This window comes from Rhinichthys klamathensis, unplaced genomic scaffold (genome assembly GCF_029890125.1).
Source record: "Rhinichthys klamathensis goyatoka isolate OS25496 unplaced genomic scaffold, OSU_Roscu_1.1 h1tg000634l_1, whole genome shotgun sequence".
Classification (NCBI taxonomy): Eukaryota; Metazoa; Chordata; class Actinopteri; order Cypriniformes; family Leuciscidae; genus Rhinichthys; species Rhinichthys klamathensis.
In genome coordinates, this window is record NW_026607080.1 from 17,091 (window position 1) to 29,440 (window position 12,350).

General features: G+C 34.3%; 1 protein-coding gene across 5 annotated transcripts in view; it reads left to right on the forward strand.

Moving 5' to 3' along the window:
- Positions 1-12,350, forward strand: part of LOC130076211 (bromodomain-containing protein 2-like) — a 29,392-nt gene that overhangs the window by 14,624 nt on the left and 2,418 nt on the right. For 3 of the 5 annotated variants that reach the window (XM_056241208.1, XM_056241206.1, XM_056241207.1), the window contains exons 7-8: positions 1,594-1,826; positions 3,234-3,574. In XM_056241208.1, the coding sequence (XP_056097183.1) occupies positions 1,594-1,826; positions 3,234-3,574 (574 nt within the window). The remainder of the gene's footprint in view (positions 1-1,593; positions 1,827-3,233; positions 3,575-12,350) is intronic. The other 2 variants (XM_056241210.1, XM_056241209.1) reach the window with 1 other exon arrangement.

Below are 12,350 nucleotides of genomic sequence, written 5' to 3' on the forward strand. Positions count from 1 at the left end.
TCTGTACCATCGGCTTAGCTCTGAACGCGCGTTCACTTCAAACGTTGGCTTTATACGCGCGTCCTATTCGCTTTGGACTAGCGTCAAAATAGACGCGAATTTGACGCTCTATTCGCGTTTGGTGTGACCGTGACCGCATAATGAACAGGCTGCGATGTCAAGATTGCAATGCTGGAGTGTGTGTGTGTGTGTGAGAGAGAGAGAGGCGCGGGCGTGATCGTGATCGAACAGTGGAAACATAAAAACATACTCCGTCATTTTGTTCATACAGATCATTAAACCTGCAAAGTGTTTACTTATATTTGTGTACACTCGCAATAAAACACAACATTGTGCTTTTGTCACACTGTAAACTCTCGTCAAACTGTAACCTACAACTGTCACCCAACCAAAATCACACACACACACTGTTTTTTTTGTTTTAAAAGCAAAACATATTTATCCGACTTTCATTTCTTGTCCTCGGAGCGCTAATCTTACACATTCTACATTGATTAAAAAATAAAATCGAATGTGTTTTTAATGGTAGTATTATTTTATACAGAAATCAGTTATTTATAATTCAGATAAGAATAATGTTATATTGTTAATTAATAATGTTAATTAAAATGAAGGAAAACAAATATATTGATCTGAAATATAGCACAATAATTTTAAATTAGTTCAGGTACAATTACCAAACATATCGCAAGGTCTTTTTGTCGTTTTATTAATTTAATTAAAAAACGAATTATATAAAACTATTGTCAGTGCACTACAAATAAACTGGTTCTATGCCTTTATTAATAAAACTTATTTAAAAAATACAATGCCTTCTGCATTTTTGTTTTGCTTTTCCCTCCATTGTACCGAAATCGTACCGAACCGTGATGTCTGAACCGAGGTATGAACCGAACCGTGACTTCTGTGTACCGTTCCACCCCTAATATATATACTGCCGTTCAAAAGTTTGGGATCGGTAAGATTTTTAATGTTTTTAAAAAGAAGTCTCTTCTGCTCACGAGGACTGCATTTATTTGATTAAAAATAGAAAAATAGTGATTTTGTTTAATGTTATGACAATTTTCTATTTGAATATATTTTAAAATCAAATTTCTATAAGAAAAAAAATAATACATTTATTCAGCAAGGATGCATTAAATTGATAAAAAGTTACAGTAAAAACATTTATAATGTTACAAAAGATTCTATTTCAAATAAATAGATATTTTCAATATGTTCAATATTGATAATCATAAATGTTTCTTGAGCATCAGATCATCATATTAGAGTGATTTCTGAAGGATCATGTGACACTGAAGATTGGAGTAATGATGCTGAAAATTCAGCTTTGATCACAGAAATAAATTACACTTACAGTATATTAACATAGAAAACAGCTGATTAAAATTTCTTTTAAAAACGTTAAAACTCTTACCGATCCCAAACTTTTGAATTTCTAATGTTTATATATAGATAGATAGATAGATAGATAGATAGATAGATAGATAGATAGATAGATAGATAGATAGATAGATAGATAGATAGATAGATAGATAGATAGATAGATAGATAGATAAATGGATGGTTGGTAACTCTGGTCTTGTGTTTCAGCTCAGAGCCGTGCACGAGCAGCTCGCCGCCCTCTCATCTGGCCCGATTGTCAAACCGAAAAGAAAACGAGAGAAAAAGAAGGACAAGAAGAAGAAAAAGAAGCCGGAGAAGCGCAGAGGAAGTCGGAGTGTGACTGATGAACGGGACAAAGTGCCTAAAAGCAAATCGAGCCGAGCGTCACTGTCATCCACACAGAGCAAGAAAACCCCGGCGAAGAAAAGCAGCAAAAACAAGTGAGTTTTGAGATATAATGTGATAATAGGGATGATTATTATTATGTCCAAATGTAATGTTTTGAATTGTATATTTTAGGGGTGTAACAATTAGGGCTGTCACTTTTGTGGAAAAATCCTGCTCGATTTGAGACATTAGTGTTCATTGTAAAATCGATTTTCCATGTCTAAAGACTTGAAGAAATTTTCATCACCAAATACAGGCAAATCCACGGACACCTAACAGGCGTTAGGACGAGCGTAAAGAGGGCGCTTGAGACGCACAAGTCAGCAATATTCCTGATGATTTATTGGCGTGAAGTTTCAGCACAATGACAAACAGGAGCGCAACATTCAGGGATTGAGATTAACTCCCTCGACTCGCCAGATGCGGATACAAATGAACTTTGGCGGGAAACGCTGTCAAATCACGAGCCAATCTGGCGTGTTTCTGTGTTTACTCACTTTGCTGGGGAAGTTCGTGTTAGACAAATCTGCGGGGATTTAGCGCAAATACGCAACTCGTGATCCTCATGATATATTAAATACAGCGTATTGCAGAATCTGTGCATTTCTGGGTTACTTGAACACACACGTCACACACACACACACACGTCACTACGCAACAAATAACGGCGCGCTTGTTCACTTGCACTGAAGTAATAGCGAATATTAAAAAGCATTTGGCGAACAGAAAAGACATTGTTGTTTTCCAGCATCCGACATGTTCTGTGTCCTGTATTGATCTGTCCACCTCACACACATTTTTGGTTAAAAAAAAGGCCGTTAAAATCGATTCCCTATTCTCGTTTTCGAAACTTGTGTTGGTTGGTCCGATCGATTGTGCAATTGATTTTCGATGTAAAGTGACAGCCCTAGTAACAATATTCCGTGTCACAATATATCGCAATACAAAAATGCATCCATATGTATTGTGTATAATTCACCCAAAATGAAAATTTCAGTGTGAGAAAGTTTTCAGAGTTTTAGTGTCAGTACTACATTAAACTACTATATATAATGTTGAATATAATGTATAATAATGCAATGGGGGGATATTTGTGGGTCCTGATAATGCTAAATGTCTGATGTTACCAGTAAAAGTGGCCTATATTATAAATATATCTAGTCGGTGACAGAGTGTAAGCATATTCGTCTAAAATAATTCAGTATTTTCAGCTTCAGAATCATGAATATTGTTATTCTGGTGTGTCTATTGTCCTGTGCTTTGGGTTTACCAAGTCCAAGCATATTCATTTACACACACAATATAATACCAAATTTAGCATTTTAATCAACAGTACATTTATTGTTAACCTTTTATCATATGTCTTGGAGTATCGCAATAATATCGTATCGTGACATGAAGGTATCGTTACACCCCTAGTTTATTTGTATCAAATTAATTTGATTTATTCACTCCGACAGGAACACAAAGAAATCAGCCTCATCATCTCGTTTTGCGCCGGCCGCCACCGTGTGCTTGCCTCACTACGACTCTGAGGAAGAAGAGGACGGTCTTCCTATGAGTTACGATGACAAGCGGCAGCTCAGTCTGGATATCAACAAGCTTCCCGGGGAGAAACTGGGGCGCGTGGTTCACATCATCCAGTCTCGAGAGCCCTCGCTGCGGGACACCAACCCCGAGGAGATCGAGATCGACTTCGAAACGCTGAAGCCGTCCACGCTGCGCGAGCTGGAGCGCTACGTCATGACCTGCCTGCGCAAGAAGCCCCGCAAACCGTATGGTGAGCTGAGATTTGATGATTGTAAGTAAACCTGGATGATATATTTTAAAAATATCAACATTTTCTGTCGAAATTGAGCTGCACGATTAATCGTTAATAGATAGATAAAGTTAATGGATCGTTAAAATGAAACAAGTGAAGTCTTTATGAGCGAGTCATTGAATCATTCATTCAAGAGAATCGTTCAAAAATGCTGATTCGTCCAGTAATGAAACAAGTGAAGTCTTTTTGAGCGAGTCATTGAATCATTCATTCAACAGATTTGTTTCATTACTGAATGAATCAGCATTTTTGAACCAGTGAAATCTTTTGAGCGAGTGAGTCATTGAATCATTCATTCAATAGATTAAATCAAAAATGCTGATTCATCCAGTAATAAAACAAGTGAAGTCTTAATGAGCGAGTCATTGAATCATTCATTCAATAGATTTGTTTAATTACTGAATGAATCAGCATTTTTGAACCAGTGAAATCTTTATGAGCGAGTGAGTCATTGAATCATTCATTCAATAGATTAAATCAAAAATGCTGATTCATCCAGTAATGAAACAAGTGAAGTCTTTATGAGCGAGTCATTGAATCATTCATTCAATAGATTTGTTTCTTTACTGGATGAATCAGCATTTTTGAACCAGTGAAATCTTTATGAGCGAGTGAGTCATTGAATCATTCATTCAATAGATTTGTTAATTACTGGATGAATCAGCATTTTTGAACCAGTGAAATCTTTTGAGCGAGTGAGTCATTGAATCATTCATTCAATAGATTAAATCAAAAATGCTGATTCATCCAGTAATGAAACAAGTGAAGTCTTTATGAGCGAGTCATTGAATCATTCATTCAATAGATTTGTTAATTACTGGATGAATCAGCATTTTTGAACCAGTGAAATCTTTTGAGCGAGTGAGTCATTGAATCATTCATTCAATAGATTAAATCAAAAATGCTGATTCATCCAGTAATGAAACAAGTGAAGTCTTTATGAGCGAGTCATTGAATCATTTATTCAATAGATTTGTTTCTTTACTGGATGAATCAGCATTTTTGAACCAGTGAAATCTTTATGAGCGAGTGAGTCATTGAATCATTCATTCAATAGATTAAATCAAAAATGCTGATTCATCCAGTAATGAAACAAGTGAAGTCTTTATGAGCGAGTCATTGAATCATTTATTCAATAGATTTGATTCTTTACTGGATGAATCAGCATTTTTGAACCAGTGAAATCTTTTGAGCGAGTGAGTCATTGAATCATTCATTCAATAGATTAAATCAAAAATGCTGATTCATCCAGTAATGAAACAAGTGAAGTCTTTATGAGCGAGTGATTTAATCATTTATTCAATAGATTTGTTTCTTTACTGGATGAATCAGCATTTTTGAACCAGTGAAATCTTTTGAGCGAGTGAATCATTGAATCATTCATTCAATAGATTTGTTGATTACTGGATGAATCAGCATTTTTGAACCAGTGAAATCTTTTGAGCGAGTGAGTCATTGAATCATTCATTCAATAGATTAAATCAAAAATGCTGATTCATCCAGTAATGAAACAAGTGAAGTCTTTATGAGCGAGTCATTGAATCATTCATTCAATAGATTTGTTTCTTTACTGGATGAATCAGCATTTTTGAACCAGTGAAATCTTTTGAGTGAGTGAATCATTGAATCATTCATTCAATAGATTTGTTAATTACTGGATGAATCAGCATTTTTGAACCAGTGAAATCTTTTGAGCGAGTGAGTCATTGAATCATTCATTCAATAGATTAAATCAAAAATGCTGATTCATCCAGTAATGAAACAAGTGAAGTCTTTATGAGCGAGTGATTTAATCATTTATTCAATAGATTTGTTTCTTTACTGGATGAATCAGCATTTTTGAACCAGTGAAATCTTTTGAGCGAGTGAATCATTGAATCATTCATTCAATAGATTTGTTAATTACTGGATGAATCAGCATTTTTGAACCAGTGAAATCTTTTGAGCGAGTGAGTCATTGAATCATTCATTCAATAGATTAAATCAAAAATTCTGATTCATCCAGTAATGAAACAAGTGAAGTCTTTATGAGCGAGTGATTTAATCATTTATTCAATAGATTTGTTTCTTTACTGGATGAATCAGCATTTTTGAACCAGTGAAATCTTTTGAGCGAGTGAATCATTGAATCATTCATTCAATAGATTTGTTGATTACTGGATGAATCAGCATTTTTGAACCAGTGAAATCTTTTGAGCGAGTGAGTCATTGAATCATTCATTCAATAGATTAAATCAAAAATGCTGATTCATCCAGTAATGAGTCATTGAATCATTCATTCAATAGATTAAATCAAAAATGCTGATTCATCCAGTAATGAAACAAGTGAAGTCTTTATGAGCGAGTCATTGAATCATTCATTCAATAGATTTGTTTCTTTACTGGATGAATCAGCATTTTTGAACCAGTGAAATCTTTTGAGCGAGTGAATCATTGAATCATTCATTCAATAGATTTGTTAATTACTGGATGAATCAGCATTTTTGAACCAGTGAAATCTTTTGAGCGAGTGAGTCATTGAATCATTCATTCAATAGATTAAATCAAAAATGCTGATTCATCCAGTAATGAAACAAGTGAAGTCTTTATGAGCGAGTGATTTAATCATTTATTCAATAGATTTGTTTCTTTACTGGATGAATCAGCATTTTTGAACCAGTGAAATCTTTTGAGCGAGTGAATCATTGAATCATTCATTCAATAGATTTGTTGATTACTGGATGAATCAGCATTTTTGAACCAGTGAAATCTTTTGAGCGAGTGAGTCATTGAATCATTCATTCAATAGATTAAATCAAAAATGCTGATTCATCCAGTAATGAAACAAGTGAAGTCTTTATGAGCGAGTCATTGAATCATTCATTCAATAGATTTGTTTTTTTACTGGATGAATCAGCATTTTTGAACCAGTGAAATCTTTTGAGCGAGTGAATCATTGAATCATTCATTCAATAGATTTGTTAATTACTGGATGAATCAGCATTTTTGAACCAGTGAAATCTTTTGAGCGAGTGAATCATTGAATCATTCATTCAATAGATTTGTTAATTACTGGATGAATCAGCATTTTTGAACCAGTGAAATCTTTTGAGCGAGTGAGTCATTGAATCATTCATTCAATAGATTAAATCAAAAATGCTGATTCATCCAGCAATGAAACAAGTGAAGTCTTTATGAGCGAGTCATTGAATCATTCATTCAATAGATTTGTTTTTTTACTGGATGAATCAGCATTTTTGAACCAGTGAAATCTTTTGAGCGAGTGAATCATTGAATCATTCATTCAATAGATTTGTTAATTACTGGATGAATCAGCATTTTTGAACCAGTGAAATCTTTTGAGCGAGTGAGTCATTGAATCATTCATTCAATAGATTAAATCAAAAATGCTGATTCATCCAGCAATGAAACAAGTGAAGTCTTTATGAGCGAGTCATTGAATCATTCATTCAATAGATTTGTTTCATTACTGAATGAATCAGCATTTTTGAACCAGTGAAATCTTTATGAGCGAGTGAGTCATTGAATCATTCATTCAATAGATTAAATCAAAAATGCTGATTCATCCAGTAATGAAACAAGTGAAGTTTTATGAGCGAGTCATTGAATCATTTATTCAATAGATTTGTTTCTTTACTGGATGAATCAGCATTTTTGAACCAGTGAAATCTTTTGAGCGAGTGAATCATTGAATCATTCATTCAATATATTTGTTAATTACTGGATGAATCAGCATTTTTGAACCAGTGAAATCTTTTGAGCGAGTGAGTCATTTAATCATTCATTCAATAGATTAAATCAAAAATGCTGATTCATCCAGTAATGAAACAAGTGAAGTCTTTATGAGCGAGTGATTTAATCATTTATTCAATAGATTTGTTTCTTTACTGGATGAATCAGCATTTTTGAACCAGTGAAATCTTTTGAGCGAGTGAATCATTGAATCATTCATTCAATAGATTTGTTGATTACTGGATGAATCAGCATTTTTGAACCAGTGAAATCTTTATGAGCGAGTGAGTCATTGAATCATTCATTCAATATATTAAATCAAAAATGCTGATTCATCCAGTAATGAAACAAGTGAAGTTTTATGAGCGAGTCATTGAATCATTCATTCAATAGATTTGTTTCTTTACTGGATGAATCAGCATTTTTGAACCAGTGAAATCTTTATGAGCGAGTGAGTCATTGAATCATTCATTCAATAGATTAAATCAAAAATGCTGATTCATCCAGTAATGAAACAAGTGAAGTTTTATGAGCGAGTCATTGAATCATTTATTCAATAGATTTGTTTCTTTACTGGATGAATCAGCATTTTGAACCAGTGAAATCTTTTGAGCGAGTGAATCATTGAATCATTCATTCAATAGATTTGTTAATTACTGGATGAATCAGCATTTTTGAACCAGTGAAATCTTTTGAGCGAGTGAGTCATTGAATCATTCATTCAATAGATTAAATCAAAAATGCTGATTCATCCAGTAATGAAACAAGTGAAGTTTTATGAGCGAGTCATTGAATCATTTATTCAATAGATTTGTTTCTTTACTGGATGAATCAGCATTTTTGAACCAGTGAAATCTTTTGAGCGAGTGAATCATTGAATCATTCATTCAATAGATTTGTTAATTACTGGATGAATCAGCATTTTTGAACCAGTGAAATCTTTTGAGCGAGTGAGTCATTGAATCATTCATTCAATAGATTAAATCAAAAATGCTGATTCATCCAGTAATGAAACAAGTGAAGTCTTTATGAGCGAGTGATTTAATCATTTATTCAATAGATTTGTTTCTTTACTGGATGAATCAGCATTTTTGAACCAGTGAAATCTTTTGAGCGAGTGAATCATTGAATCATTCATTCAATAGATTTGTTGATTACTGGATGAATCAGCATTTTTGAACCAGTGAAATCTTTTGAGCGAGTGAGTCATTGAATCATTCATTCAATAGATTAAATCAAAAATGCTGATTCATCCAGTAATGAAACAAGTGAAGTCTTTATGAGCGAGTCATTGAATCATTCATTCAATAGATTTGTTTCTTTACTGGATGAATCAGCATTTTTGAACCAGTGAAATCTTTTGAGCGAGTGAACCATTGAATCATTCATTCAATAGATTTGTTAATTACTGGATGAATCAGCATTTTTGAACCAGTGAAATCTTTTGAGCGAGTGAGTCATTGAATCATTCATTCAATAGATTAAATCAAAAATGCTGATTCATCCAGCAATGAAACAAGTGAAGTCTTTATGAGCGAGTCATTGAATCATTAATTCAATAGATTTGTTTCATTACTGAATGAATCAGCATTTTTGAACCAGTGAAATCTTTATGAGCGAGTGAGTCATTGAATCATTCATTCAATAGATTAAATAAAAAATGCTGATTCATCCAGTAATGAAACAAGTGAAGTCTTTATGAGCGAGTCATTGAATCATTTATTCAATAGATTTGTTTCTTTACTGGATGAATCAGCATTTTTGAACCAGTGAAATCTTTTGAGCGAGTGAATCATTGAATCATTCATTCATTAGATTTGTTTCATTACTGGATGAATCAGCATTTTTGAACCAGTGAAATCTTTATGAGCGAGTGAGTCATTAAATCATTCATTCAATAGATTTAATCAAAAATGCAGATTCATCCAGTAATAAAACAAGTGACATATTTGAGTCATTGAATCATTAATTCATTCAAGCATTGATTTAAAAAAACAAATCTTAGTAAATATTTTTCCTTTTTTTTCAGCAATTAACATTGTCAGAACCATTTTTTTTTTAATAATTCAAAATAATTGTATAAATATACTGCAGCAATCATTGTCAGAACCTCTAGTAAATTGCGTTATTTTGTCTAGTTGTATATTCAGAATCGTGGGAAAATCGGGATCTCTTATTTTAATTGTGCAGCTCAATATCTCAATTGTTTCATATGCATCATGATTTTCTTTAAACTTGCTGTCAAAATCAGTTATAATGCATGTTTTATCTGCGACTAATTGTATTGCTGTGTATAAAGGGTTACACTTTATTTTAAGGTGTCATTGTTACAGTGTAATTATATATTTAAGTACTACTGAGTAATATTAATTAACCCTCTGGGGTCCAAGGTGTTTTTGGGGTCCTTGAGATGTTTGACATACTCTGACATTTGTGCTTTTTTCAGTTGCTTATAAACATATTACTGGCAAAGGTGTAATTACACTCTATTTAGCACACACAGGGCTACCATAATGTGTTATCAACATGTATGTACATTTTTGCATTTTTGAGAGAATATTGTTTATGCGTGGTTATTGAAAAAACTAAAACTTAAAGTTTCTGAAATAAGGCCACAAAACAACACATACTAAATATATGTCCACAAGACTTTTGACTAATGGATGTTGTCGCCTAGAGTTTTTTCTTCAAAATGATCTGAAAATCATCCTGCTTTATCATTCACATAAAACAATAGATTGGTTTAAATTTAAAAATGACACTTTTTGTTTGGAAAGGCGATATGCGCAGGGGTGTGACCTGCTGTGATTCACACCTGAGAAGACAATGGCCCGCATAATGAGCGCATAATGGGCTGCATACCAATGACCCTTTCATTCAGGTGTGTCACTGAGCCACAAGAATGCAATGACAATACATATATATACACTCACCGGCCACTTTATTAGGTACCCCATGCTAGTAACGGGTTGGACCCCCTTTTGCCTTCAGAACTGCCTCAATTCTTCGTGGCATAGATTCAACAAGGTGCTGGAAGCATTCCTCAGGGAGTTTGGTCCATATTGACATGATGGCATCACACAGTTGCCGCAGATTTGTCGGCTGCACATCCATGATGCGAATCTCCCGTTCCACCACATCCCAAAGATGCTCTATTGGGTTGAGATCTGGTGACTGTGGAGGCCATTTTAGTACAGTGAACTCATTGTCATGTTCAAGAAACCAATTTGAAATGATTAGAGCTTTGTGACATGGTGGAAGTAGCCATCAGAGGATGGGTACATGGTGGCCATAAAGGGATGGACATGGTCAGAAACAATGCTCAGGTAGGCCGTGGCATTTAAACGATGCCCAATTGGCACTAAGGGGCCTAAAGTGTGCCAGGAAAACATCCCCCACACCATTACACCACCACCACCAGCCTGCACAGTGGTAACAAGGCATGATGGTTCCATGTTCTCATTCTGTTTACGCCAAATTCTGACTCTAACATCTGAATGTCTCAACAGAAATCGAGACTCATCAGACCAGGCAACATTTTTCCAGTCTTCAACTGTTCAATTTTGGTGAGCTCTTGCAAATTGTAGCCTCTTTTTCCTATTTGTAGTGGAGATGAGTGGTACCCGGTGCAGTCTTCTGCTGTTGTAGCCCATCCGCCTCAAGGTTGTGCGTGTTGTGGCTTCACAAATGCTTTGCTGCATACCTCGGTTGTAACGAGTGGTTATTTCAGTCACTGTTGCCCTTCTATCAGCTCGAACCAGTCTGGCCATTCTCCTCTGACCTCTGGCATCAACAAGGCATTTCCGCCCACAGAACTGCCGCTCACTGGATGTTTTTTCTTTTTCGGACCATTCTCTGTAAACCCTAGAGATGGTTGTGCGTGAAAATCCCAGTAGATTAGCAGTTTCTGAAATACTCAGACCAGCCCTTCTGGCACCAACAATCATGCCACGTTCAAAGTCACTCAAATCACCTTTCTTCCCCATACTGATGCTCGGTTTGAACTGCAGGAGATTGTCTTGACCATGTCTACATGCCTAAAAGCACTGAGTTGCCGCCATGTGATTGGCTGCTTAGAAATTAAGTGTTAACGAGCAGTTGGACAGGTGTACCTAATAAAGTGGCCGGTGAGTATATATATATATATATATATGCCTATATAATACAAAATTGGTTCACAGTTCCAATTATTTATTTATTTTTCAAATTGTGCTTGCAAATTGTATAATATCAAATGTAAAAATTTCTAGTAATTGTGCAGTTAATTATCATACTGTTTTTACAGAAAGTTTGGGAATGTATCCCAAATGTGTCACTAATAAAACACAATACAAATAATTTAAAGAGGAGGCTTATATTGAGCTTTTAAGATTTACCTAAGATTTATTTATATGTAGCCTACATATATTTTTGCTATTTTAATAAAAAGGTTACAATTACAACAACAATTAAAATTTTAACTATATTTCAAATGTAATCTGTCTTTGTATTATATACTAAAGTATACATTTTATCATACATATTTCACAGTTGCGGATTAATTAGTTTGAATATAGCCTACAATCGAACAAACACTATAATAACATCTTAGCAAACAAGCTTATTTGATGTGGCAGTATTTTACAGTAAAAACGACATCTTGTCTTTCATATGTAACATATTGTTTTTATGATTAGGACATATAAATGTTAATTTGCAGTTTAATACGTTGCTTATACAAAAATATTTTATTTCAACATATTTCAGTCGATTTTCACTCATCTCAGTATTGGAATATAGTTAGGTAAAAGCTGTTCATTCATTCACACACAAAAACGCGATTCAAACAGTCTTTTTGTTTACAGACACTATTCCATATCGCGATTAGAACAAAGCACTTGAAAATAAAGAATGTACCTATTTCCTCGGCTGGATCCGTTGCTCCTCCAAATGAAACTACCTGTAGCCTACTTCTGAGGTAATTTTTTCCAGGATTATTATTAAGATAGTATTATTCCTCACAGCGTCGTAAATCTGAGTCTCT